The sequence below is a fragment of the Anas platyrhynchos genome, chromosome 8 (assembly GCF_047663525.1).
Source record: "Anas platyrhynchos isolate ZD024472 breed Pekin duck chromosome 8, IASCAAS_PekinDuck_T2T, whole genome shotgun sequence".
In the NCBI taxonomy this organism is placed as follows: Eukaryota; Metazoa; Chordata; class Aves; order Anseriformes; family Anatidae; genus Anas; species Anas platyrhynchos.
Window position 1 is genome coordinate 16,384,240 of NC_092594.1, and position 27,830 is coordinate 16,412,069.

The following is a 27,830-nucleotide window of genomic DNA, read 5'->3' on the forward strand; positions in this document are numbered from 1 at the left end:
TACTTCCTAGGGAAAGCACCATTTCTGTCGCAGTCTCTCTTTCCACAAAACGTTTACTTTTTCTCTGTTGTCTACGACTGGAAGCAGCATCTCAAGACCTTGATCTTACTGCTGCAAACTACCACCCACCGTGCCCCTAACCCTCCAGAGCCCCCAGGGCTGAAAGCAAACACCCGGACCACAATACTAACCTGTCTCCCACGGTATCCAAGAGTGGGCACCACAAAACCTGCTCTCAACCTCTTGTTTCTCAGCCCCCACACAGTTACATACCTTGAGATGTGCCGAAACAGAAACTTCAAAGATGTAAGTGTATCATCTTTTGCCTCTAACCGTTCCTAAATCCTACTACTGCTTGCTGGTTTGACTGCACAGGGGTGATATTTCATGCAACAGTCTATTTAAGATTCTAGTTTTCCCTATCAGATAAAATAACTTTCCTTACCTTTTCCAATACCTAGCACATTGCTAGATGGATTTTTATCTTTACAAGAAGAGAGGTGAGATAAAAGATGCACAGAAGGAGAAGACTAATTGATTCATCTCAGTGCAAATACTGAGTACAGGACAGGTTGAGTACACTCAGCTCTTGTCTCCTAAATGGCTACAGTCAGACCATACAGCAGCACTCACTGTACATTTTTTCTCCACCACAACAGCTTCTATCACTGTCCCACTTTCCTACCAAGCATTTCCTCATCAGAAGGAAAAATTTCCATCCAGTAATGAACTTGGAAAATATAGGAAGGAATGAGGATGCAACTATTAATGCTGCTTAGTATTATTTAAAAAAAAAAAAAAAAAAAAAAAAAAAAAAAAAAAAGGTAATACAGAATTAATTCAAAAAGTATTCTGATTTGTCCTGAGTCGCCCTCTGTAATTTAAGCAGTATTGCAATCAAAAGATCGCACCGCAGACCTTGGTGGCCAAGTACATGCCAAATACTGGTCAATGCCCCGGGCACTAAATCTTTATCATAGGCTGAGTATCTAATGAAGCAAGTCAAGGCAGGACATTTCTGAGCCTACACTTTTTGTAATACTTTAAATAGATGCCTAAACATTATACCGATAATTACCATAAAAAATACATTATGTATTTCTCCCTTTTAATTAATTTTTCTGTTAAATATTATAAGTATTTTTCAGTAACCGATATTCTAAAACATTTTGCATGCTTCTTGCATTGTGCTTTCATTATTTAAGGTACCAAGCAGCCTTTGTATTTAAACAAGTAGGAGATAAAAATGACTGTAAACACTAGTCCAAAGTTGATTCTCAAGTATAATGAGTCTGGGAATTTGAGCCATCAATGCTTCCCAAACACTCTACTTACAGCGCTTCCACGGGGGAGATTCCGTGCATCTGCATTCAAAGTCATGGACAAGCAGAGGTGGGGGATACTGATGATTGCCTGTTGTACAGCAACTGCCCACTCCCCCATAAAAAGCTAAAACTGAAATTACTGCTGACCTTGAACTGAGTTACTGGCAGAGATTAACTGTATACTCTTCCTCAAGCTATTGAATTCCAAAACAGACATTTGAAAGCTCCAAGTAGCAGCAAACATGAAAAAAACACATAAATGCCAACGCCACAAGTATTTATCTACAGAATGGCTGATGAATTTAGTGACAAGAGATTATTTGGTGCTTCATATGATTACGGAATCCACCTATAAGAAAGGCTGAACCCCACAAAGAAGAACAAAGCAACTGCTTGGTTTCAGTGGCAAGTAAAACAGCTTCTCTTGGAATGAGAGAGGTGATTCTGACTCTTACCTGCTGAACGTATCTGTCTGTCGTTTTCCACATATAGTAATATTCTATTATGCTTGTTAAGGACTTCCATGGGAGCTAAGGACATAAAGGAAAAGCAACAGTCATTGCAGGGAGCTGGCACACAGCCTCACTGAAATTCACGGGATTCCTGTGACAGACAGCTTAAAGCAGAGTTTGCAACTACTAACCCTGCTAGCAAAAAACCAGACAGTGCCTGTTATCTCCTAAGGACGTTAGATGCACATGGGCCCCATGATAAATTACATGGCCTTTCAAAAAAAACAGTGCTTTCACTGTAGAAACAGAGCAGATTACAGGTAAACCTTGATGCTGCATTGGCTCCACAGTAAACCATTCAAGAGGCACAATGTGGAAGGGAGCCCACTAGCTGAGACAGTCCTGCTGCTTGAGCAAAGGCTCAAGCAAGAACCAGTTATCACAGCTCCCATTTTCTCCGCTTCTATGTAGCCGGCCCATAAAAATAATAAATTAATAACTACTAACAGAAATGTGCCGTGCCAGCTGTTCTCTGCATGAAAAGCACAAGGCTTTCAGCAGGACCACAGAGCGTTGTGCTGCTTCCAAGTCCCTCCATCTAAAAGATTAGAGCACGGGACAGGCAGCGCTGACACTACTCGCTTTGTTCTGAGGACTCGAGGCGTGATACAGTGAAACTTGGCTCTCTTTACAGTGCTCCATTCAAACTGCAGGCTGAACACCTAGGGTGGAGACTCGGCCGAACTACAGGACACTTCCCCTAGAAATTCTGTGATTCTGCGAACGCCCAAGATTCTTTTTTAAGACTTTCACAGGGCCTTTTTTGAAATAATGTAAAAGCAACTAAATTTTCATTTTTTGGAAGGCTCAATACTCTTTCAAACACAAATTAATCTACAGTAGCCAGGCTGTCACAACACTTTCCCAAATCTTCTCCCAGCGGTACTGGAGCAGGCTATTTTAAATGAACATCTCTGAAGGAAAATCTATCATCAGTGATTTGAAATTCTGATTGTACAGCAGGCTGTCTTCAGTACGAGGTCTGCCTCTCCCCAATTCACTGCAAGGCACATGCTCCAGTTCAAAGCCCTCCTCCTCAATATGAAGAAAACCAACTCTGTTTAGACAAGCTGTAAACCAGCTCTGCCACTGATCAGACCCAGTCGCACCATGTGGGCCCCCGTTCTACTTACAAAATCTTGCTGAATGTCAGTGAAATCTTTTCCATATTTTTCTAGTGCTTCCTCAAAGAGGTTTGCCTCCGAAGCAGACCACTCCTCCATTTCATCTCTGCACAGGACTGGCCCACCTTGTGGCACAAGCGCAGAGATCGCCTTGGAAATGTCATAGACATTTTTGTGCAAAGTGTCCATCGCATGGAACTACATGGTCGTAAAAGAGAAAAACAAACATTAGGACAAGAATTCAGGGTGAAAAATGCTTAGCAATGAACCAGCAGTAACACAAACCATGCAGTGAGATTTGAGGGTGCTGTATTCTACATGCAATAAAAACTTGTTTCAATCTGAGACTCGTGATAATTGTCATTGTACAGGTCCAATGCTCACTAACAACAGAGCGATTTTTGGAACGTGAGCATCTGCATCTGAATAACTGCTACCTTATCTACTACCCAGCACCAACGCTGTAGCACTGCTGTTAAGAAAATGTAGGGGAGAAAGCCCCACTCACCAGGACTAAGCAGCCCTGTTAGACATCATCAACAGATGGAGCATAACGACAGAGGTCGAGGGCGTGTTTTTTCATCAAGTTATCCATGCACTTTCTTAGTCCACAAAGAAAATAATCCACAAGAATTATATATAAAAACGAATATTTAAACACACACTTGTCCCAAAGGTCACAAATCCCAAAAAGGATTTGAGTCACGTATCAGAGCTGAGTAGGAAGAGTTTCCCCCATGAGCAATTATCCCTCAGAAAGCTGAGCTACGACTGTCTGAGACTTGTGATTTACAAGGGATAAAAACACGTTGAGAGTGAGGAATTGGCATTAGTAAATGAAAGCTTGGCTTTATTTCTTGATTTCTGCAGTTTTAAATCAGGATGCCACTTGCCTCTCATCATACCAGAGTTTTGTGCACAAGCATAATCAATCTCCAATGTTTTATCCTAGAAGTTGTTCTACATACGATTTCACATTACTCAGTTATGAGGTGAGGCTTTGATAACAGTACTCTGGAGACTTCATAAATTTTATTCACATTTCTATTGAACTCTCTCTAGCATAGAAATTTAACTTTTCCCTTTCCTCTTACCTATTCAGAATCCTTTATAATTTTAAAATATTAACAACAACATCACCACTCCTTAGGTAGACAAAAATGAAGCTCAAAGGAAAGAACTTGATCAACTGAAATTTCTTATCTGACCACAAATTTTTCCCCCCGGGACAAGTTTGCCCAAGGACACCAGTGGCAGTTGGGGAAGCGATAAGGGGTGGCATTCTGGCACTACGGCACTGCAGGCAGGCAGATAATCACGTGCATTCTTTTCAAGACCGCTACTAAGCCCAAGCAAGAGATGTGCTATGAAGCATGGTCAAAAAATTTTAATTAAAAAAAAAATAAAAAAAAAATCAAGAGTTAACCATGATGGATCATAAAAGGCACAAAGCCAGAAAAAAAAGTTACTTCATATGTAAATAAAGAATTCCTTTACAAAGACAAGATCTGGTTCACAGCAGGCCACAATTACAGTCCATCTGTCCCTCTGCTTTTGCCAACTGTTATTGCTGAGGTGAATTATTTTACATCTCTCAATAACCGAAGGTCCTCTTAAAAATCTTACCAATGTGATATCCCTAGAGGCTGCTGCAGCACTCATGTGTAAACTTGGCTGTCTGACAGAACTACTGCAATCCAGGGCTCGGGCAAATGTACCAACAGACCTGAAAGAAATTAAAATGGAGCATTAACTTTGCAGGCAAAGCAAGCATAAATATCAACACCCAACCAACGCTTTTTGAGATCAGCAGACTCCGTTTTTCTCAGTAAAAAGATTACGTGGTTTGGCGCTAGTTCCGAGCCAGAGACCAGCCTCTTCAAATGTGGTTTGTTATTAGAGACGCTTTACTGTACTTGCTTCATGTGACCACGGGTGCTTAGGAAAGAAAACAACGAGACTTGAAGATCACAAACGGGGAGTTTTGAACCATCTTATCCCCTATGTCTCAGCGCAGACCTCTGAATCAAGGTTTAACAGAAACTGATCGCAAGTGAGCTTTATGAATGGCACAAAATCTTTTCCACAATGGCATGAGGAGTGCTACATTGTCTTAAAGTATGGAGACAGATGCCAAGACAAAACAGAGAGAAAAAAAACACAGTAACAATCACTTTTCTAAGTCTCAAAAAATTAAAATAGTCTTCATTTTACAACATAGTGTAATGCTGTAAGTACATACATTATGTAGACTGTGTAGGAATATAGCAATTCTCAAATACTTCCCAATGCCAGCCGCTCCTGCTCGTTAGGCCACAATTCCCACGCTCCTCATTTTATCCCTAAAGAAATGAGCTGGAGAAATCTTTAACAGGAACATTGGTTCCAGTAATTCCCTCTGCCCTCGATGCTTATCGTGGCACACAGTTGGGAAGGCTTTTGCACAGTGAACTAGAGCTGAACTCCTCTGAGCAGCTACAACAACAAAAAAATCCATTTTTCCCCCCACTCGGATTGCTTCCCCAGACTAGTTTGAGTGCACAGGGGGAAAAACTCCAGTGCCAAGCAGTGCATTAGAGAAGGAAAGGTAAATACTTAGGCAGGAGTCTGTCAAATAATGGAGTTTGGCCCAAAGCCAAAGCTGCCTCCCTCGCCCAGGTTTTGGTGCACACTCACAGCTCACCTCCTCCCCAGCCTCCTACTCACTCATCCCCGTCCCTGCTTCATGGATTCCCCATCTCCAGAACGTGTGTGTGTACCTAATTATCTGCTGGATCACTTTGCTGATTCTGGGCAGAAGCAATCTTTGTGCTGATCTGTTCAGCAACTCTGCAGCAGGCAGCCTCCAGCAGCTCTCAGCAAACCGAGCAGGCAGCAGCGAACGGCCAGAACTACTAAAAACAGCAGCACCACCAAAAGCCTGCACGAGGTGGAAAGCACCACCACAAAGCAGCTCTGCAGCCACTCTAAACCGAGCCAAGTCCAAAGCCCCATCCACAGGGGCAATTCTACCCTCTGCCTTCCTTCTGGGACCTCCTAACACCAGAACTGCATGGCCAAGTGGCAAATTTAAATTAACACTGCTGAAAAGCAGCCCAGCAAACGAGCTTGTTGTTGTTGATGTTGTTGGTATCTTGTACTTCACTTGATTAGAAGCAACTGTGAAACTGCAGGCTTGTCAAGAAGCTGGAATACCCTTTGCTGGAATCATTCCAGCTCTCCCCATTGCTCCTTCATCCGCCTGTTCCAGCGCTGCTGGTGGAGATTATCCTCTCCCCACTTTCATCCATTTCCCTATGTCCATCTGATTAAGTAGAATTAATCTGCTGCCCATAAATCACTTAGTTCAGCAAGTTTGAATTTACTGTTGGCACAGGTCAAGGGAAACAGCAACGTATTGTGTAAGCAGAACAGTGAAACTTCAAGAGCTTCAATTTTATGGTGATTCCTTAGTGTAGACATAACACTAAAGATTTTATGAACCTTAAAAAAAAAGTCTAGACAACAAAAACTACGTGCTTAACTAAAGACAAAAATGTACTGATAGAATCTGAACTGTCAGATTTTCTTCAATCTGGACAGCAATTAACATTTTTCCATCTTAACCAACCTACTTCCATTCTCAGCTCCCCGTTATTGGACCTTCAGGCAAGGCCCAAACACCCACACAAAGGTTTTGAAGTGCTGCAATTCAGAGTAGCTGTTTTTAAAACTTTTGGCAGAAGTTCATAATAATAGCAAGTTTCATCTCCAAAGTACATAGAAAAATCAATACCGTTGCATATTTCTGAGTATACACATTTCTTGATTTCTTAAAACACATTTCACCAGCTCCTTGATTTTCCTCAATCCTTTTTTTTTTCTTTCAGTATTTCCCTGAGCTTGTATCATTCAACATGTTGAAAACATTTACTGCCATTTCATAAACACACCCTTGTTGCATCATTCAACAGCTCCCGTCAGAACTAGAGGGCCCCGTCCAGACAAATTCTCATGCACAAGCTCTCATGTTACCTCCTCAGGAGACATCCCATTACCTTACCCACTACGTACACACCAATGCCACGCTCGGGGAATTTCAGAACATTCATGAGCAAGAATATTCAAGAGGGTAAAAACCAAGAAGTAGATGTCTGACAGCACCAGAGTCAGATCCAAGAGAGCACCTGAAATGTAGGCTTAACTCCATTTTCTAGGGTTAAAACCCTTGGCTGTGGCAGGCTGCCCTGCAAGTCAGGCTCTGTCACACACCATGCTCCATCAGCATGCTGTCAAGAGCAGCAAGCCAAATACTAACAGATTGTAACCTTACATACCCCTTTCCTATCTAATAGCAAACTATTCGATACTACGAACACCAGGAAGTCCAACCGTCTGTCTACTCACACCACTTTACTCCCATGCCTACCACAATCTTACAAACTTACCTAAAAGACAGAGTTTGGAGAGCATTGCCCTTTTTATTTATATTTTTAGAATTACTCAGTCACCAGTTGCTGCAAGAGCCTAAGTTTTGGTACAGGCTTCTGTTTATACCACTGCACAGTACTGAAAAATTTCATGAGCATTTAAAAAAAAACATTAATGGACGAGGATTGCCTTGGGCTTAAACAGAAGCATGAATTTCACCATCTGTACAGATTTGCAGGGTTTTACTTTATTCTGCCTACCTACTGGAATTGAGGCATTAGAAAACATCTACACCATCAAAAATGCTTTACCAAACATCTTTGCTATCATTGCATGTTGAAATGTAACTGGGTTTGAAAAGGAGAGAAAATAGACACAGTAATGATCTGTCAAGAATCCAGTTGACTACACCTTCTGCACACTTGCCCCATTTGAAAACCCTCACCAATTACAAGACAGTTTTTACATAAAATACTTTTGATTTTATGTAAGTGTTTAACTTTGAGAAAGTAAAAATTGTAATTCTGAGTTCCTGAAGTCATGCAGTTCCCAGCAAGGCACGTATGTAACATGTCCATCGCTTCAAAATGAAACCCATGAATCATGCAACCAAACCAGTATTCATCTTAGTAAAGCAAAAAGAACACAAAAGTGCTTGGAATATAAGTGTTATTAAAATTTACTTATTCAAAGAAGAGGTAAATTGCTCTTACCGTGCTACCACCAAGAACTGGTCTATCTGCTTGTCTACTAGTGGGTTAAAGGCTTCCCAAACTTTTGTTTCAAGTTTTGACTGATCTCTTCCATCGTCCTCACCTGTTTGAAAAACAAGTTAGAAACGCTCAGTATGGCTGTTTTGGAATAAAAATACTTTCCTGATCTTGTATATAAACTTAATAGTAATTTATTAATTTAACTGACAGCCCATCTCACATATTCTGCCTAACACTTCTCAGTGACAATGTCATTCATCCATTTGGCTGTGACAATTCCAGCCTGACAGACACAGCTACCCAGCTCATCTGAAGGAGGCAATCAGGTGCAGAACTAGTTTCAAAGGCCACAAATAGTGGGAAACAGAGTAGAGTCTTCTTCAAACTAGCCAGCCCCTCTTCAGCCTCCTCCCCAGCTTCTCTTCTTTCTCCTCTACCTTGCAGCAGTTCCAGAAAAACAAACACGCTCCTGGCTGCTCTGAGCAGGCAATGAGTAGCTGGTTCAATCTGCATCAGCTGCTTTCTAATGGGTAAATCGTGGCATCAGATCCTCCTGCTTCTTTTTATTCTGACCCTACACAAACCCAAATACCATGGAAAAATACAGGAGCGATTGAGCTTTTTTTTTTTTTGCGCTCCTTTTCAAACATCTGGAGATTATCCTTCTCTGAATCCCTGTGTTGGCCTGCTGAGGGAAGAAAATGCCTTTCAAATTAGTTCATCCTCACTTAGGAGGCTACCCCAGCTGCTGAATAAATACCACAGACAAATTAAACAAGAGTCCTGACCAATTTGTTTGCCTGTTCTAACATTAGCCTAACACTATCAGCAGAACTCCAAAGCAGAGACTGAAGGGCCTCGGTGCTTTTCTATCTCTGCCTGCACGCTTTGGCAAAGCCTCTTCCAACACCTGCTCTCCCAGGAGGACCTGTCTCTGCAGAAACGTTTTTCCACCCACTTCTGGATCTGGAAGGCAGTGCGAGGATCAGCCTGAAGCTACCATCATACTGTAACCACTAACAGTCACTTCTGCTGGCTCCTCTTCCTAGGCTGGGGTCCTCGTGCTCCTTCTGCAGGGCTGCCTGAGGTTGCACACAGTGGCAGAGCCAAATTCCTCCTCCTGCCTGCTCTGCAGGTGAGAAATTGAGGCTGGCAGCCAACACCGCTGGATGGGGAGGGGGCTCTGAGGAAAAGGCACCCGGCAATAATGGGCAAATTGATGAGGGGAGACAGCATTTAATTGGCAATAATTTGGGAGGGGCTCACGCAAGGAAGTGAGGCTTGATTAAAAACACAAAGGCTTTACAGATGTGCTGGAAACATGCGCTTCCCATGGAAATTCTGGAGTCTCTTAATAACACGAGTGCAAGCTCCGAGAGAGCCAATTAATTCAATTTGTTTCAACAACTTTTATGATTTGGACAAATGCCCACTTAAAGACTGGTTTGAGACATAATTAACTGCATTCAGTGGGCAGCAGCTTCAGTCACTACCAAGCCAGGCCATCGGGGTACGCATGACCTGGTGGTAGAAGCCTCCATCTCCCCTAGGGGCCATGCACATACATGTAGAAGTGGCCGCAGTCAACGTGGCCTCTGGAGAATTTAAAGAAATGATGGAAATTACCCTCTTTTAATAAGTCTGTTATATCTGCCTGGTATCTGTTTCCGACTCGAATTTCTCCTTTATCAGCGAGTAGGGTCTTTTGTTGAGGATCGTATACTAGTGAATAGAAGAAGAAATCCTAAAAATAAAACAAAAGAAAAAAAATAAAAGAGTATTATTAACTTTTATTTTTAGCATTGCATACATAGTAGCAAGCTTTTACATGGCAAGTTTGTTCTTACTAGCTATATATAGATTTTAAAATTGGGTGAACAAGCAATAAATGAACCACCAGTTTTAAAACCCAACTTTAAAATTTGCCTCTTTCTTCTGTACTGTAACAACTCTCCCATACAACAGAAGCTCCCCCAGTATACACTCCTTGCAGTTGAAGCAAACATGGCTCATCTTGCACAAGCAGGGTTCAGGAGGGCCAGAAGGTAATTTTTGGTAATACCAGCTGGTGTAGGACGTGCAACTGCACTTTCCTGTTCATCAAAATGGCACTAATTAGATGCCAGTGAGTTATCTCTACAGGCTAAAGCCTAACTGCTGAGTGTTGCAGCTCCACCAACACAGCATCCCAAAGAGGAATCAAGCCCCAAACCACCTCCTTATCCTCTGCTGGACCAGAAGCAGCACTGGGAGCACCCACACTGGGCACAGCACTCCAGAAGTGGTTGTGCAAGCAACGAGCAGAGGTGGAAATCCCTGCCCCCTGCCTGCTCCCTGCTCTCTTGCTAATAAAGACGGGGATGTGGTCGTCTTCCCTTGTGGCAGGGATGCACTGCTGACCAACCTGTTGCCTGCCCCCACTTAAGCATAAATTGCCATCTGTCCTTCTGCTGGTTATTGGGCGATGGGAAGCAGATCTGGCAGCAGCAGCAACTAGCTGCAGGTGGTAATACATTAATTTGTTGCTTTTGCTCCAGTAGATGAGAAAAAGGCTAAAAGAGCTGCTTGGCTTCCATCACCTGGGGAAGCACATACAATTAAAGCAAAAAGTCACACCAGAATGAGAATGTCCTGCCGGGGGGAGGAAGAAAACAGCCACAATTTTAACTACACGGTGTAAGTAATTAAACTTTTCTGCACAGATAAGTACTTAGATATAGCTACTGAGTGACAAATTAGAGACCAAGTATGGAGCACGGGATATGAGGCAAGAAGAGAGCTCTGTTAGGACACGGAATAACAAACCTATCAAGATCTCCATCCACAGTAACAACATCACCAGGAAAGAGAAGTGTTTCTGAACAGAAACACAGCATGCACCATTTTTCACATCTCGGGTTTCTGGCTCATTTTCCCTTTCCCTTTATTTCCGTGTAAATAGCAGGCACCCTGTTTAAGTACATCTCATTTCACGTTCACCTCATTTTCTCCTTCCCTACATTTGTACGTGTCAACAGCATGCAACAGAAATTAGGACAAAGCCGGCATCAGTTCTAAGCTCTGTTCATACTCACGAAGAGGTGGCAAGGGAAAACAGAGTCCCATAGAAAGAAAAAAAAAAAAGGAAGAATCACTGTGAATTTTACCGGTACATGGCAAATACTCCATGGGCTAGAGATTCAAAGGTACATATTAGGTTTGTTTTCCCAGCCCTGCAAATTGCACACATTAATCTAAGACTGATGTTACATGGGTAAGGTCTCCCATGGTGTGTTGTTTTTTGTTTGTTTTACATGTGAAGCATCCACCATGCAATTATAGAATTTAAGAAAGTGAACTGGGGGGATATGCACAAAAAGGTAGCACCAGTACAAGAGCACAGTACTAGAGGAAAGACTGGAATTTGCACTGATCTTCTTTATCTGAAAATGTGCTATTTGCCCACAGCAAAAGGGCAGGAACAATCTCATGTTGTGTTACAACAACAGGATAAAAGTCATAGCTAACACCTGGCAAAATGCTGCCCTAACACCCAGTTAAGTGAACTGGAAGGGTTCTATTTTGGGAGATTCAGTTGCATCCTAAATCAATAATATTCTTGACAGAATTGATTCCTGTTCCCACAGGAACCAAGGTCAATTTACATCAACCTAACATCAGAAGGGAGCTTCAGAGTAGAAAAAAAAATCATTTATATTACAGCTGGGTAAAGAAATTTGGGTCTCTTGCTCCCTGATACATGCAGAGCTCAAGGTATTACAATACTGAAGATATATTGTCGCATAAACAAAACGTAGGAAAAGGTTTCGTCTTGCAAGCTTTCACCTTTTAAACAGTGTTTTATTCGTTCCAGCTCCAAAACACCTAATTGTAAGACAAAGTACATGCAGTGAGACATGAATGCTTTTCAGGCACATTGCCCAGCAAATGCACAAACCCAGCCTGTAGTATAATAACACGGGGGGCTCCGAGGAAGACCAGACTCTGCAAGAGATTTCTTAATGCAACCTTTGTTGGCCAGGAAAAATCATTCATCGTGGAGGGGTTTTCTCCAAAAATATTACAGACTGTGACATGCCCTAATGCTTCTCTTCTGTGTATTACTGCTGTGCATTTAGCAGACTAAGGACAATCACTCAATGAACAAAAAAAAAAAAAAAGGAACAGGCTGCACACTTCTGTTTGCCATTCTTCCTCCACCCTTTTCTGGGAAGCAGAGGCAAGGGAAGGCAAGCGGCAGTTCTCTACAAAATAAAGAAGTTCAAGTCTCTGGTCTCTTCTGCCCAGCTGGAGCCTCTCCAAGAGAGAGAAGATGGAAGTTTAGGGGCAGAAATGTGAATACAAAACAATGCAATCCCTAAAAGTAGTGCAATACCACTACCATCTTCCTCCACAGAAACATGAAATTCAGCTCACACTAATCTGGGGGGATTTTTGAAAACATTACTAAGTTTAATGCCAACACAAACTACAGCCCAAGGAGCAGAGCAGATTCCTGTATGGACTAGAGTATAGGTGAGCTCTCGATCACCACTACGTGATACAAACGTGAGATTTTTCAGCACAGTTTCACGAAGTGATATTCACTACAAAACAACACGGCTCTTCCAAACCCTCCGTGCTCATTCTAGCTGTCAAAACTGCTGTGTGTCGAGCTTGCAGCAGTCAAGAAAAAGAAGGGCTTTCTGTTTTAATTTCAGATCCCAGAAAACATTCAACATGTTTGGGAAAAAATAAAGTGACCTGCCAAGAGTTAAAATTAAACCGTGGCTTTCTGCTTCTCCAAACTGTTATACAGACACATATGCTCAGAGCCTCCCTACCCAAGCCCCGGAGCTACCATTAGCTATAGCCAAGAACCAAAGCCACCAACTGCAGAAACACTGGAAAAAAAGGCTCAAAGTGAAAGTACAGCACAGAAAGAGTGGTTAGTTTATTACAGCTTGCAAACTTACCCTCGTGAAGTCAGTTGGGGTGAAGGGGGCGGAGGGGGTAAGTTTAATTATACAGCGCTTTATTTTTAGGGGGTACCAAAAGAAACAGAAATGCCAGATATCTACCCAGCAGGCAAAATTCACACAAGTGCATGGAGGTATCCTAGCAGCGCAGTAAAATAAGTGGTACATATAAAATAGTATCCTGCAGAATAGGGAAATTTAATGCTTTTGCCCTAAGTGGTCATGCCATTCTCTAGATCTCCTCAAGAACCCAGTCTCTGCACAAAATTCAAGTATTTTGTTGCTTTTTACCCTTTTTCCTCCTGTTCCTCAATTCTGCACAAACCCACTTTTGCCAGGCAGAGTAAAGAAGTCGGTGCTGGTCGCCTTTCTGCCCCTCCCTGAATTAATGGTGCAATCTTCGTGAGGAGCATGACAGAGAAAGAGAGTGGAAGGATGAAAAAACAGATAACACAAATGTAATTTTGCTATGCTTACTATCTCCCGAAAAATTCCTGTCTGCATGTTTAACCTTCTTCAATGAAGACAGCCTTGGGCCAAAAACCTACTTTCGGTGGTCATAATATACAAGAAATCAAATGACAGATTCCCTAGAACTGCTTATGCTTTACTGACAGAAGCCACATTAAAAATACAAAAAAAAATAAAAGCACACTGAAAGCAGAGGATTAAAAACAGGAAGGAAAAAAAAGTAGAAACAACAGTTCAAAACAACACCATCCAGTGCTAGGAATTCACCCGGCAACAAGTACCTCCTTTTTTTAATCTCTTTACCCTCCACCCAAGCACATTTCTGTTCCTGAGCTTTTAATTTCTTTACCATCTGTCCAAGTTAGTTTGCACCACGGCAAAATACTGTGCTAAGTGACAGGACACATTCAGGGAACTCTCTCATTCTGTGAAATCTCTAAGTGCCTGCTCGGTTTAAAAATAACCTGCATCACTCATCTTGCATTCTGAGAGTTCAAAAGGATGAAAACAAGATCCCTTTCTATTCCTACATCTGCAACCAAGCACTTGCATGAGTAGAGGCAGGCAGTTCCCTTCTCAAGGCACCTACCTGTAAAATCGCTGCTAATAAAAACGTTTGGGGAGCAACTGTGAAGGAATGCTATTTAAAGGGTGGGTACTGGTAAATCTAAAACTAATTTCAATTTGATTAACTTTTGCTTTCAAATGGGCATATCCTCGGCTGCTTGCTGGTGACAAGCATTTCTGAATACAACAGCCCTTGTTTGATGCGCTGCCATTTGGCAGCCCGGAGCACACTCGACATGTTTTTGGTTTCACATTCCAAAGAGAAGCCTGACTATTTAATCCCTACGCTTTGTTTAAAATTCTCTTAAACTGGAGCATTGGATTAAAATTAATCTTACATTTAAATAAATACTAAAGAAAGTTAAAAATACACTTAAATAAAACCCAATTATGAGACAGACTGCAATATGCTCCTTCCAAAACAAAAAAATAAAGCTGTTTTCCTCTTGTTTCATAAAGGCCAGTTAATGACCGTTACCCTACTGTTTCCAATTACAAGATTTCCTCTCTTGTATAACATTTAAATGTTTTCAAATCCAAATATAATGCTTGCAGATTTATTCAAATAATAATACACTGAAATTGTTTACTAGTTGTTAGTAAAAGTTTAAGAGCAAAACTGCTGCTGATCTCCAAAAATAAAGCCTTCATATTGTCAAATTCCGAGACCGCATAACCCAGAGCAGCCAGAGGCCTGGCCACATTTAAAGATATATAAAGATATTAATAAAGGATTGCAATTGTAATTTTTAAAATCACAAAACACCAGAAAAAGTAAACCCCAAATTTCAATTCTGAATAGTGATTAACAGCAAGACAATTCACTTGCAAGTGATGATTTGAGGCACTCTTAAAGAGCCAGATTGCTAAAATTTCTGCAGGAGTCAGAAGTGAACTGACAAGTAGTTTTTCAAGGATCTAAACATCTGTAGTGGCAAATTAGAGGATTACGAGTAAATATTTTCAACAGTGAGCTCAGAAAACTGGGAGCTAAGCTCCTCAGAGATCTGAGGTGAGATCAGGCTTAAACCATATTAACATAAATATGTAAGATTTCAGGAGAAAGCTAATACATAAAAACACAGTTTGCTGGCTTGCTCCCTCTTCTACAGTTACTTCATCTCCCACCCTGCCTAGCCTGGGGGCATGAGCCTTCGCTTTGAACTTTCAGACTGCCAGGCTGATGAACAAGAAGGGTTCCCTTAACAGGAGCAGATACAGCTTACTTGTCACAGGGATGTCTGGCCTGCTAGAAACACAAAGCTTTACATCAGAATGAAAACTGTATTGAGCTTGATGCTTCCCACTACCAATGCCTGGCATGCTCAGAAATGAAGAACCATCTTTTTTAAAAAATTGTGAAAAGCCACCAATCCTAAATTGTGCCAAAATAAAGTGTTCAAGCTTGACAATTCACAAAATTGGTTCATACCTCCCGTTCCAGATATGATTTAAGGGATTCTGTCTCATTTAACAGAGTAACGCTGCATTTGCCTCTAAAAAAGAGAAACATATTTTATGAAAATCCATGCATCTTAAACACTCGTGTGAATCACAAGATGGTACTACTGAAGTTGTACACAAAATTCAATATTACATTGAAGAATACTTGGATAATATTAATGCCATTTGTTGTTTTTGAATAAAAAGCACTGGAAGAAGATGGCCATTACCTAATGTGCGTGGCTGGCAGAGATTCCAACTGTCGTGAGAGAAACAACTCACGATGTCTTAGCTGATGCTTCTGTTTCTCTGGCAAATCAACCATTTCTGGATTTTCCATCTCTTCTTCCATTTCTCCTAGTTATAAAGAGACAAAAATCGATCATCAAGAGCACGGTGCAAGTATTCATTCAGGGTCAATCAGAAGACGCAGCTCCAAAACCATCGCTAAATAATAAATGGACATAGCACACAGATGAAATCTAACTATGTCTGAATCCTCAAGTTCCAGCCAAATAAATAATGAGACAATTAGCGCAGATCCTTTAAGTTATGCCTGTGGTGAACTGTATTTATCATCACTGGAATGAAAGCACTCCATGTCCACGCTTGCCCTGGTCACACAGAAACCTGCCACCAATGGACAAGCCAAGCCCAAGGGAGAGCTCTTCTTGGCATCATCCCTGCACCGCTGACTTCATCGGGAAGAAGCTGATGCATGATGAATGAGGCACTAAAAGCAAAGTCCTTCCTCTTTGCCAGGTGTCAGCTATCATATGCCCTACTCCTTTTTCAGGTTATCAGTCACAGCCTGTCCCAGCCCATCTTCAACAGCTTCTGAGGGAAATGCCCACGGAGAAGGCGAGGTCAGTCATTTCAACTATTTTACTCTTTTCACCCCAACCACAGATAGATCAGAGTCACAAGATGAACTGGAACCTACCCAAGTGCCCAAGGCCAGTCTTGCAGCCAGCCCTACCCCAGCTCACCACGCACTTCAGCCTGCAGCCAGAATCCACGACCCGGGGCTTGGAGCTTCGCTACCTCCATCCCACCCGTTTGAAACGAATGCCAAAGTAAATACGTGAAATCACACCCAGACCGATACACAATTGATCCTGAAACATCTCCAGGCATCTTTCTTGTAGGAAATACATTATTAGTGGTTTGTGTTCGTTAGCAAGCACCCAATCAATCACATAAAACTGTAGCAGGTAAAAGACTCCAAGAAAACGGCAAAGCTTCTCCATGATGGAGGACTGCAGAAGAAAATATCACTCTCTCCTTCCCTGTGAAATTCAGGCAGTTACTGTATTTTCCAAAACCACAGTACAGTTTCCCAGACTCTAGTAGAATGAGCTGTGAAGTCTCATACATGAATAGTAAAACTCCCATTTTACTGCAGCTGTACTCTCAAAGAGCAGACTTCTGCCTGCAGCTTAATTCAACACTTGTTGCCAAGAAACATTTCTAGTCAAAAACACAGACAGGCATACTTGTGATTAATGTACCCTAAAGATTAGTTAACTATAATCCTCACAGCTATCCCAAAAAGAAAGCAAACAGAAGGGAGAGAACTCCCTTTTTTGTAAAACATTAAAATTGCATTTACTTTTAAATAGGCCACCATTATGCCAAAGGGAGGGTGACAAAAAAAATAATAATAAAAAAAAAGATGTACCCTTCAGGTTCCCCACAATTTAGCACTCAGTTTTACTGTTCCAGAAAAAAAGACTTGTGGTTTATACGCCCTCCAGGTAAGCTGCTCCAGCAAGGAAAAAACCAGCAACAAAATTAAAGCAGGCTTCAACATACAATATCTATTATGCCACATGAGCTCTTAAGCATACAGCAGCACTTACAATTTAATATTTTCCTAAGAACTGGAACACAGAATTTACATTTGTGCCACAGTTTCATGGTTCTGCAATTTATTTACTGAAGTGGATTCTGTTTTAGTTGAAAATTAATATTGTGGCTGCTGACCTCCACTATAAATATACCGGCAGTAATCCACAAACAAGTCAGCAAGTTACAAGCTAGCTTGCTTAAAACGCGATGGATACTAAAATGAAAAGGCATTCATGCCTGCACTTACGAGAGTTTTTGGAGAAAGAGAGCAGTGCACTGTGTAATGTAGGGAAAAAAAAACACTGTAAGGAGCAACCTAAAATACTTAATACCTTCGGTATATTTAATAGCCTAGAGCTTTTAAAAATTACATTAAAAAAAAAAAAAGACAACTGTGCCAGCCTTATCTATAAACAAAATGAAGCCACCCAGCAAAACCAAGTTAATCTCAGGAACTGCATCCCTTCAGCTAGGCTTGTCTTTCAGCTGCTGCTTTATTTATATGCCTAGCTTTTGTAATAAAACAAGGAAGGTGGGAAGCACAGTTTTCTTCTTATGGCAGTTCTGCTCTGCATAGTCTTTCAAAATAAAAAGGCACAATGCATTTTGACAAACGCGTTCTGAACCAAAGGGAGATGGAAGGAAAACAGGGAAGATGGAAAGGAACAACCTAGATTCAGCACAGGAATCTCTGCCTTGCTGAAGTCGTGCAAAAGTGGCTTTGACAAAAACTGTAGCTAATACCGCCTCGCTTACAGCAAAGGTTTAAGGCAGGCTGTAAACCACCACGGAGGCTGATGCAGCCCCTGGTTCCAGGACAAGCCCGTCTGACACATCTGCATCTCAGCCTCCTCTAGCTCCAGCTCTCAGCAAAGCAGGCTGTATCCTTGAGAACGGCGGCCCTTGAGAAATAAGGTCCATAGTTTTAAAAATAAATAATAATAACCATAAAGATAAACTCTTTTCAGAAAGACTTGCCCACGTTTATGGCAGCACTGTAGAGTAAGTGATGAGAAAGCACAGTAGGTGCAGTATCCTGGGACTTCAGGGCTCTCATAAAGGCTTACTTCAAAATTAATCTCTCTGCTTGATAGATGTGCTCACGCAGATTTAAAACTAAACATGTAGTCTTAGTACAAACAGTAATATGTCAGCTATGCAGAAGTAGCCAGTGGAATGCTGCAAGGAGTGCATTAGATTAAGTATTATTTGATATTTGATGACAGAATCATTAATAGCACATTAAGAAAAGCTTGAAGACAACTTATATTGGAAACAAGAGACGGGCAGATTGGACACAAACAGCAAGACTCATGTGAAAGCTAACGTATATGGGGAAAAATAATTAGAAAGAGTAAACTTTGAGTTGGCAGGAGAAACCCAAGAGGCAGAAAGTGTAATTTAAAATGATTGGGTGTATGAGATGCAAAATTAAACATCAATATTTGCTAGACACTAGAAAGAATAGCAATTTGATATAGATCAGACTGGGCTCTCTATAACATCAGAGGTAAAGGAACAGCCCCTGCTCTGCTTGCAGACTGTTGTACGAGTTGCTACATGGCAGAATTCAGAAAAGCACAAAGGCAAACAATCCAGAAATCAGCTTTAGAGAGCTCACTATAATGTTTAGTTTGGGAGACAGGTACGTCTGCAGTAACAAAAGAATTAGGTAGCATGGCATCACTACCACTGAAATTTAAAGGAAAAACAAAAAGGATCAAAATATTGGGGAACACAACTTGAGTCAGTGGCACTGACCTGTTAAAGCTCCTTCAGTAGGAAGGCAGGATGTTCTACAAGTGTTGTGTTTGAAGAGGTGACCAATATAAGACCAATATAACAACAGATTCCTTTTCCCAGGTCCAATTTCTAATGGTCTATATTAGACCTCCTAGCCTCACTCATTTTTTCCCTACCTACCAAAAATTTAATATTGACTCATAGCTATAAAAAACGAGACAGTTTTTAGACAAGTAGAAATCCTTATACCTTGACAGTTCAGGAGCTGGCCACAGCATCAAGGCAACATCTTATCACGATCCCTTCCAAGGCTTCTCAGGATCATCTGTTGCAGCCATGGTCAACGTTGCAGGTAGGACACAGAGCAAATGGATGCTATTTTTGACATTAAGCACATCCTTCCTTGCCACGCCACCACCAGAACAGGAAATCACAGTTTCCTCCTCTCAGCAGGGCCAAAAATGTCCATTAGTAGATTAATAAACCCATCATTCTAGAATCACATGTAAGTATTAGGGAGAAAATGGGGATGGAGGGTGTCAAATGGCCAGGAACTTATCTGGGAAGCTGCCATCAAACTGCATTTGTGCTGGCTGGTGTCATCTAAAAAACCTCAGTGGACCCTTGTTCAGGCACACTGCTCTCACGCAACTCCCGGGCTGATTGAGTACTGACACTTCGCTGCTGCAAGACCTTTATTTTTAGAAGCTTCAGCACCTGGAAGACCAGGCTGCCATGCCCGCCTGGCACCCACACATCAGCTGCTGAAAGCTAACCACAGAGCTGCCAACAGCTCCCCGTGCCATCCAGCTCGCCCCAACTACTACCGACGTGGTTTTACAGCCAGGACAAACATTCTGAATGAAGCCCTGCACGACAGACCCCGCGCAACTGGAGCCAGCTGGGGCAGGTGGGTGGAAGGGAGGACAGGAGGTTGTGCTCCTGCTGTTGGAAATATTTGCTTAATTATATAAGAAACTGCGGGGAGAGCATATATATAGCCACAGCATCCAAATAGTAGCTTGAGGAGTAAGCGATAAAAGGCAGTGTGCTTGGCTTCCATCAGGTTCTGCCTGCAATTCCGTTTGCATACAATATTCTGCCTTCAACCACTACAAAGTCTTTGGGCAAGGAACATGAAATAGTCTCCTACCGGTGAAGCGGGTTCATTTCAGAATCAGGTGGAGAAATGTCCTGGAATAATTTGCGAGGTGATTAAAGAGGCTTATGAATAAAAAGTGCTGGCAATCTATGGAAGCCATTATAAGGTTGAAAGATTTATAGGACAGCCTAGACAAGTTTTATATCATGTGATAAAAATAGTAAGATCACAGATCAAATCCAGGAATCAGGTTGCGTACATCAAGGTACTAATTTACAGCCACCAACTACAGAACAAGCTGCTTCCTGCTCATTTCTCTTCTTTATAAAGAATTATGAGAAAATACAGCATAACCCAGATTTTCAAGTATCTGATGGATTATTCAGTTAGAGCATAAGAGCCTCTTTTTTCTTTTCTTTCCTATTAAATAAAGCAAATCGGACTTTGCAGGATTCATTTCACAATCACATCTCTTCCCTTCTTTTATTGAGAGAAAAAACATTACAAAATACACCCATATTTTTCCATTCATGCTCTTGCCATATCTTCCCATTATTCAGTTCTCTCACTGCACTGATCTCAACAGTAGGTCTAAAATAAAGGCATCTTAAATATAAGACTGTGTGAATCCAGAAATGTCTGCAGTCAGAAAGCTCCATTAATCAGCTGAACAAAGGCAGTTAAAAGATCAGCGATGCAGATACGTACATCTACTGCAAATGCATCAAAATGAGGCAACAGGAGACTTTATGGAAATGAACTCAAAGTCAGTGGCAGTGTTGAGTAGCTGTACTGGAATGTTAACATCCACAAAATTTAATTTCATTATATCATGCAGGATGTAATTTTTATTTTTTTCAGAATAAAGAACTAAGTGCTGTCCAAAAGCTTAATTTTACTCTCTTCTCCCTCCTCATGAGGAAGAGAAGTCACACAACAGAACATCTATCTAAGTAAATGGAAGTAATTCAGTAGCAATTTTATTCTGCACCAAAAGGAAACATACTAAGAAAAAATCTAGCTACTAAGGAAATTTACACTAAGCCTTAGTTGTCTCTGGTGAGCCTATTACTACGACTGCTCCACAGAAGAAATTTTCTGTCTTTCAAGCAGATATGAAAACGAACAATGAATTATTTGTTTACATTAAAAAGAAAATCTTCATTTCCTATTACAAAAAAAAAAAAAAGGAAAAAAAAATCAGCCTTTGCAGGCTGAAAGAACATATAGCTGACTTGCAAGGAAGGCTTTTCAGTTTCCGCCTCAGACGTGCCTTCCTTTGAATCTTTCCTACCTGCTTGCTTTACTAAATCTAGTGAAGTGAGACACAGATGAAGGAATCAATAGTCATGTTGTTTATGGCGGCGCTCCTATTAAGCCTCAGTATTCTTGGATAAAATGAGTGCTGCTGCACCGAGGAGATCAAAAAAGCTTTGCCTGCTACCACAGTTCTGCGACACAGCCAAATCTCATCTCAATGCCCCATGACTTCTTCCAACGTAGTCATACTAACGCATTTATTTGGCATTTAATATACAACAGAAAGTATTTAAATTTAGGGGCTAGTTTTACTGCATTTTTCACAGTACCACAGTGGCAATAACGCCTCAAAATGCTGTATTAATTGTTAAAAACCAAAACCTGATTTGATCAATGCCACACAACCCTGGAGATCTGTACTACATAAACATCAGACTATTTGTACATAGACTACAAAGCACATTACAAGACAATAGTACTTGGCAGCCAAATCCTAATTTTGACATGCCCAGATCTGATTGTTTCTTTTTCACTTATCTGTGTGCCTACAGGACATCCTTGAATTATAAGGATTAAAAAGGGTGCCCATATTTGTTTTTAGGTTGCTAAAATTTAGCAAGCTAAACAGTTACATCTCACATACTTGATTATTTACAATTAAAATGAGTTCAGTAATTCCACCCGCTTACTTCCCCCCACTTTTAACATGCCCATTTTGGTACCAGTTTTATTAAACTGCATCCATCACCTCGCAAGGATGGGATGAGAAGAATGCTGAACTGGCAGAGGAAATTAGAACAAATCTAAATCTAACCCTCACTGGCAACCAGAATGGAGTCGAACATGCTGGAAGGACCCTAAATCAAGTGCCCAACATCACTGTGGGCATGGGTATATCACACTATTTCTCCCCCAGAGATGGACACTCATTTTGAGAGTTGGTTAGTGCACCATGCTCACCCCTTCCTAAGTTCAGGATGCATAGCTTTACGTCAGCTTCTCAGTTATTTCGTGTACGTTGTTGTTGTTTTTTAAAGTATCTGGTTGTTCTTGCACTGACTTACCTTACAGATCTATATAGGCAAACAACTCTTGTTTTTGTGTGCACTTTTTTAGTATTTTTAAATTGTTTTTATAGTTGGAGAGTTGTGTCACTAAGTTTTTGTTTAGAAATAAGCTTCCATCTCTGCTCAGCTGTCTCACTTCCTTGACAGAGTCCGTGCCAACATAAGCTAACACAGTATTCTGTAAAATAATAAAATCAAGGCATACATGCAAAGGAGGCCAAACTAAGGCAATATGAACAACCCTGCAAATTGCGTAAGAGTTCAGTTTTCTTTTGTTGTTTTGTTTCTTTGCTTTTTAAAATCATAATTTAACTAGAGTATTCAAAAAAATGGTTTTCTGTTCTCAGGCCTAGACATTATTTCTCTTCCTAACAAAAGAAGCTGAGCTACTCAAAATAGAAATAGACTGTCCTAAAATTCAGTGCTTTAAAATGCATTTACTCAGCATGTCACTAAGAAAAATATTACTAATATTGAAATGTAAAGACAATTCCTGTTAGCCAAGCTTCAAGTTGGCCATGTTTCAAGTTGATTTCCTACGATCAGACTATTTGACTTACTCTTAAGCAAAGTTTACATTTTTTTGTTCTACTAACCAAACAATTCATGGGCAAGTAATACAAGAAAGAGTGTTTTCCCTCACCCCGTCCAGTAGAAAACTCACTTTCAGGAAGCAAGTAAGATGCCTTTATTAAGCCCCAACAGACTTTATCCACCCTCAAACTTCTGTTCCCCTCACCATAATAACCAAACCGTAACTAATTGAGATTTTAAGGAAGTGGGGTAGGGAAAGAGAAGTCAGCCAAACTGGTAATGCAATTTGCTGAGGATGAATACAGGGAAAGGATGTTTTAAAATAACATCACCAATACTTGTAAGTGCAACAAAGTTCTACCCTAGTTCGGAAATTTTGCATAGAAATTATATGAACACAAAGAAGCTTACTTGCATGTTTATCTGCCAATACAATAAGTGTACTTGATATGTCTCTTCTTCTGTAGAAGCACACCACCTTTGCTTCCACATTCCCATTGGCAGTCTAAAAATGGAAAAAAATAACAAACGATTAGAAACCAAAACTTGAACTGTACATACTTAATTAGAAAACTTCATAAATAATCAGGAATTTTGCCACACAGGCTGCCTAACATCACCTTCTAGCATACTCCAGCTGCCCAGACTTTACCTAAAACACTACCTCTAGTGGGATCCATTCTAGAGAACAGGATCAGGTTTGGCCCTTCACTCCCAATTGTTTCTTCAGGCTCACCATTTTAAGCAGTTACAGATTTTTCAAGGGGTGAGAAAAATCACTTACCTGCAGGTACAGCATACCAACAAGCCACTTTGCTACTTTCCAGGTGATGCCTGCATTTAGCAGAATGCACAAGCATCTTTACAATCCTAATAAAAGTAACTGTGAAATATAACAGAACTCAGGTTTAGGCTGTTCTCCAAACTCAGTAGGACAGCAGAAAAGCAAGAAAGAACACAGTCATTATTGCTCTCACAAAAGAAGTTCCATAATGCTTCCTTTCTCTGACAGCACTGGCAGGTAAACAATGACCAACACAAGAATCATTCCAAAAGGAGAACAAAGGAAGCTGCACCAGGCAATAAACTCTACACCAGTGGCAACATACAAAGAGGTCAGAATTTTTGAATGGTTTGCGATTTATTTTTTTCCTTAAAACTCTTAAAATGAGATTGGTGATGAATTTCTTGTAAGATGATAGCTGCTTAATTATGAAGCTGGCTTTATACATACTCTAAAGGAAGTACACCTACTGGTTTGAAACTGACCCAGCCAACCTATTGTTTCCAAAATAAGTCAATAAATAATGAAAATGTAACTTAAAAGAGTTGTCTCCTACTATTGAAGAGTCCTTGAAAACCAGAATGATGGCACACAGTTTAAGAAACTAGAAGATTGAGACACGAATTCCCCTCCAGGAAGTCTCCAAAAAAGGTAGTGGACCAGCAATCTGTCCACAGGGAAAGAAACAAACAAACAAAACAAAACTGATATACACGCTTGTTGCTAAGTTGTAAAGGGAGGAAAAGTTTTATCTCTTACAACAGTTTTCCTAACACAAACACAAAAAAAATCAGAGAATACATACACGCAAAAATATTTTCACTTGCAGCCTACCAGTTTTTGTACAGAACCTGTGGAATTTCTATCCTGTTCTGTTAAGTAATCAAGAACTTTTACATTTTGAGGAAATACAACACAAAAGCAGGAGTCATCTTGCAGCTGTCTGTGTTTTAACAATGTCGAATTATGCACTTCGGTTAATTGTCTGGCCTTCATTTACAGTCAGTGAAAACAAATGCAGGTTAAGATATGATTCATTTCAACCTGAAAGACCCATTTCGAAGAACAGGTCAGAGAAATTACAATTTAAGCAAGAGTTGCTCTAAATGAGAGGTCCAGGCTGAAAGTACCATTATTTTTAAAGAGGGGAAATGGAATAAAGGTGGGGACAGGACCGACCCCACAAGAAACCCCCACACACACTTCAGCACCCTGTAACTGATGGAATACAGCCACCAACATAACATCCCAATGGATCCACTGGGAACATGTTAAGGAAGTTCCTATTATTTCCTTAATGGAAGAGACACAAAGTGTTCTGTAAAAAGATCTACACTAAAAAGAATGGGTTACAAGGATGCCCTAAACTTCAGGTTCTTTGTCACGTTGATACATTTTCTCCTCCAAATAACTGTTTCAGCAAGGCATGTTTTTCCATCCCTGTTGGCTGAAGAAAACACCCTATTTTTAGGCAGTTAATTTAAATTCAACACCAAAACAGCAACATTACACTCCTTCTGTATAGGCTGTAAAGCACACGCTGGCATTAAACCTCGAAACGGTGTGTTTAGGACACAGCTAGTGGCTTCAGATCAGGCTTCCCTCCTCAGCCAGGTAAAATTTCAGCATTGAAGACTTCAGCTGGCTTCCCACGTGCAACCCATCATGCCTGCTTTTTAAATCTAAAGAAGGGGAAATCTGGCAAACGAAATAATACACTGACCCAAAGGACAACTAAAGAAGACAAAGTCTGAGGAAGCACATAATAGCTCCAACTCTTCCTGTTGAATGACACTCCCCCAAGAAAAAACAAACTACAAAGCTCTCCATCCTCCTGGGAAGCTGTGATTTTGTCTTCCTATCGCATGATCTGGGCACAGAATGGAAGACCAGGAAAAACCTCCTGCCCCATAGGTGGGCATAATCACCTTGAGAATGACCTCCAGTTGATGCTCTGCCCTTTCATGCCAAAGGAGAACAATCCAGCAGGCCTCAGAGTGTTTCAGAAAATTATCACAACAAAAGTATTTTAAGCTACTAATTACCAGAGAACTGCTAAAGATTTGTTTTGATTTTAATCAAATCAAACAGATCATAAATTAAATCAGCTTCAAAGACTTGATGGCAAAAATTGTTTACCTTATTGAGTTCTTCTATTCTTCGTATCAAATATGGGTTACTTGAAGAGTTTTCAAAGTAGACGTAATCTGACAAAAGAAAAAAGATTCTTTAAAATACGAGCTGCTAAAAATCAAATAAAAAGCCCACGTGTATACCTGCTAAAGACACCATACCAAATTAATTTCTTGCCACAAGCAGCACTTCAAAATGTTCCCACTGTCCCGGACTTCAGGCGAGGAAATACAAAATCCATACCAGTGTAAGAAACAAACATGGGTGCAATCTGAAGACCATTAACTCTCTTTCCAAAACACAGAGCTCTATTATCTGCCTGTACAGTGGGAAAGCAAAGCATATGATGGTCTGTCTCCCCTGATCAGGTTATTTCATTTTGATCGCAGTGTTTTCTTTACTTGCTTCCTTTTCTTTCATCCAAAAATGCAGCCGCAACACGCTATCCTTCCTCTGCCCCCCAGCTCAGCTTCATCACACAGCCCAGTTACTTACTCTACAAATTGCTCCGTTCTTTCTCTCTTATCTTTTCTTCTACTTCCTGCTCTTTTACACCCACATTATCCCGGAATAACCTCGACAGAACTCTATATTGTAAGCCAAATAGGTCAGAAATGCTCATATTCAAGCAGGATAAACATCTTCAACCAGAGGGCAAGAAGGCAGCTCTTTGCTAAGGTGGTGCTGTCACAAAACCCTCAGAGAGGCACCAAGGAATGCCGTATGAATAGGTCAGCATTGCTAAACTCCAAGCTTTAACACTTCTTCTCACAAAAAAAACAGAAACAGAGAGCCTTGAGCAGACCTGGCCTTTGTCAGCCAGGACTCCAGAAGCAAACCTTCAGCGAGGCGAGGAGAGGGCTGAATGCAGCCACCCTTGGGTGCTGGCCCTGGGGGCAGTCTTGACCTGCCGCGGTTTTCTCATGCGCTCAGCTCTGAGAATGATCCCTCCAAAGATATTCTAGCCAATTTAAGACGATTTCCCTTCAGATGTCCCAGTTTATTTGTATTTGGAGCAAAACATCCATTGCCTTCGGGGCTCCGCTCAGGTAATCCGCTGAAACGAGCACATTAGCATGACCCTCCACTGCTAAATGGGTGTTTAGCGGTGCTAGCCCTGCCTAAATAGAGACAACTACTTAAGCTGTTAGCTTCAGTCTTCCCAAAATGCCTCCTAAAAGGGCAGAGATGGATGCTGTTAACTCTTCCTCTGGGCTGGGGAAGAGTCAGCCTACAGAAGCTCCTCCAGCTCCTCCCCAGCTCCACCACAGAGCTGGTTCATCTCAAAGGCAGCTTCCCTTCAGGCTTTGCACCAGAAAGGAGGCTAAAGAGTTCAGGCAGGCCGTGGTTTGTGGAAAAATAATGCTCTCAGCACCCTACAACAGCCAGGAGATGGGGGTTTGCTGCCCACTGCCTGCCAAGGGGCTGCACACCACCAGAAGCCTCAACCCGATGGGTATGTGGCAGCTCCAGCAAACTGCTGACTGAAATAAGTGACAGACAGCAAGAAATTTACACATTAGGGATCAGAGGGGAAAAAAAGTTTTCTCCCAAGCAGAAAGCTTCCCCTAGAAGGGCATGGCAGTGAAGGGCATGGGGCCTTCATCTGCCCTGAGGCGGCTCCAAGCTCCGGGGCTGCTTGAGGACCCCCTGCCCACCCCCTGAAGAAGGCCAAGTTCCCTCATACTGCCCCCTGGCCACCCCCAAAACCTTACTTCAGGTACTTCTGCTGAGACCAAACACAAACTCATAGCATTTGTTAGCACCCTGACTGAACAAACGGCGCCTGAAGGAATGGCAATGGCAGCCCCCGATTGGAAACACAACCTTGCC

General features: G+C 41.3%; 1 protein-coding gene across 4 annotated transcripts in view; it reads right to left on the reverse strand.

Annotated features, from left to right (window-relative positions):
- MTA1 (metastasis associated 1) overlaps positions 1 to 27,830 on the reverse strand; it is an 81,581-nt gene that overhangs the window by 38,751 nt on the left and 15,000 nt on the right. For all 4 annotated transcript variants that reach the window (XM_038183072.2, XM_038183073.2, XM_038183071.2 and 1 more), the window contains exons 2-10: positions 26,004 to 26,071; positions 23,492 to 23,585; positions 15,754 to 15,880; positions 15,513 to 15,576; positions 9,711 to 9,828; positions 8,085 to 8,187; positions 4,588 to 4,687; positions 2,971 to 3,159; positions 1,781 to 1,855 (exon numbers count right to left, since the gene is read on the reverse strand). In XM_038183072.2, the coding sequence (XP_038039000.1) occupies positions 1,781 to 1,855; positions 2,971 to 3,159; positions 4,588 to 4,687; positions 8,085 to 8,187; positions 9,711 to 9,828; positions 15,513 to 15,576; positions 15,754 to 15,880; positions 23,492 to 23,585; positions 26,004 to 26,071 (938 nt within the window). The remainder of the gene's footprint in view (positions 1 to 1,780; positions 1,856 to 2,970; positions 3,160 to 4,587; positions 4,688 to 8,084; positions 8,188 to 9,710; positions 9,829 to 15,512; positions 15,577 to 15,753; positions 15,881 to 23,491; positions 23,586 to 26,003; positions 26,072 to 27,830) is intronic.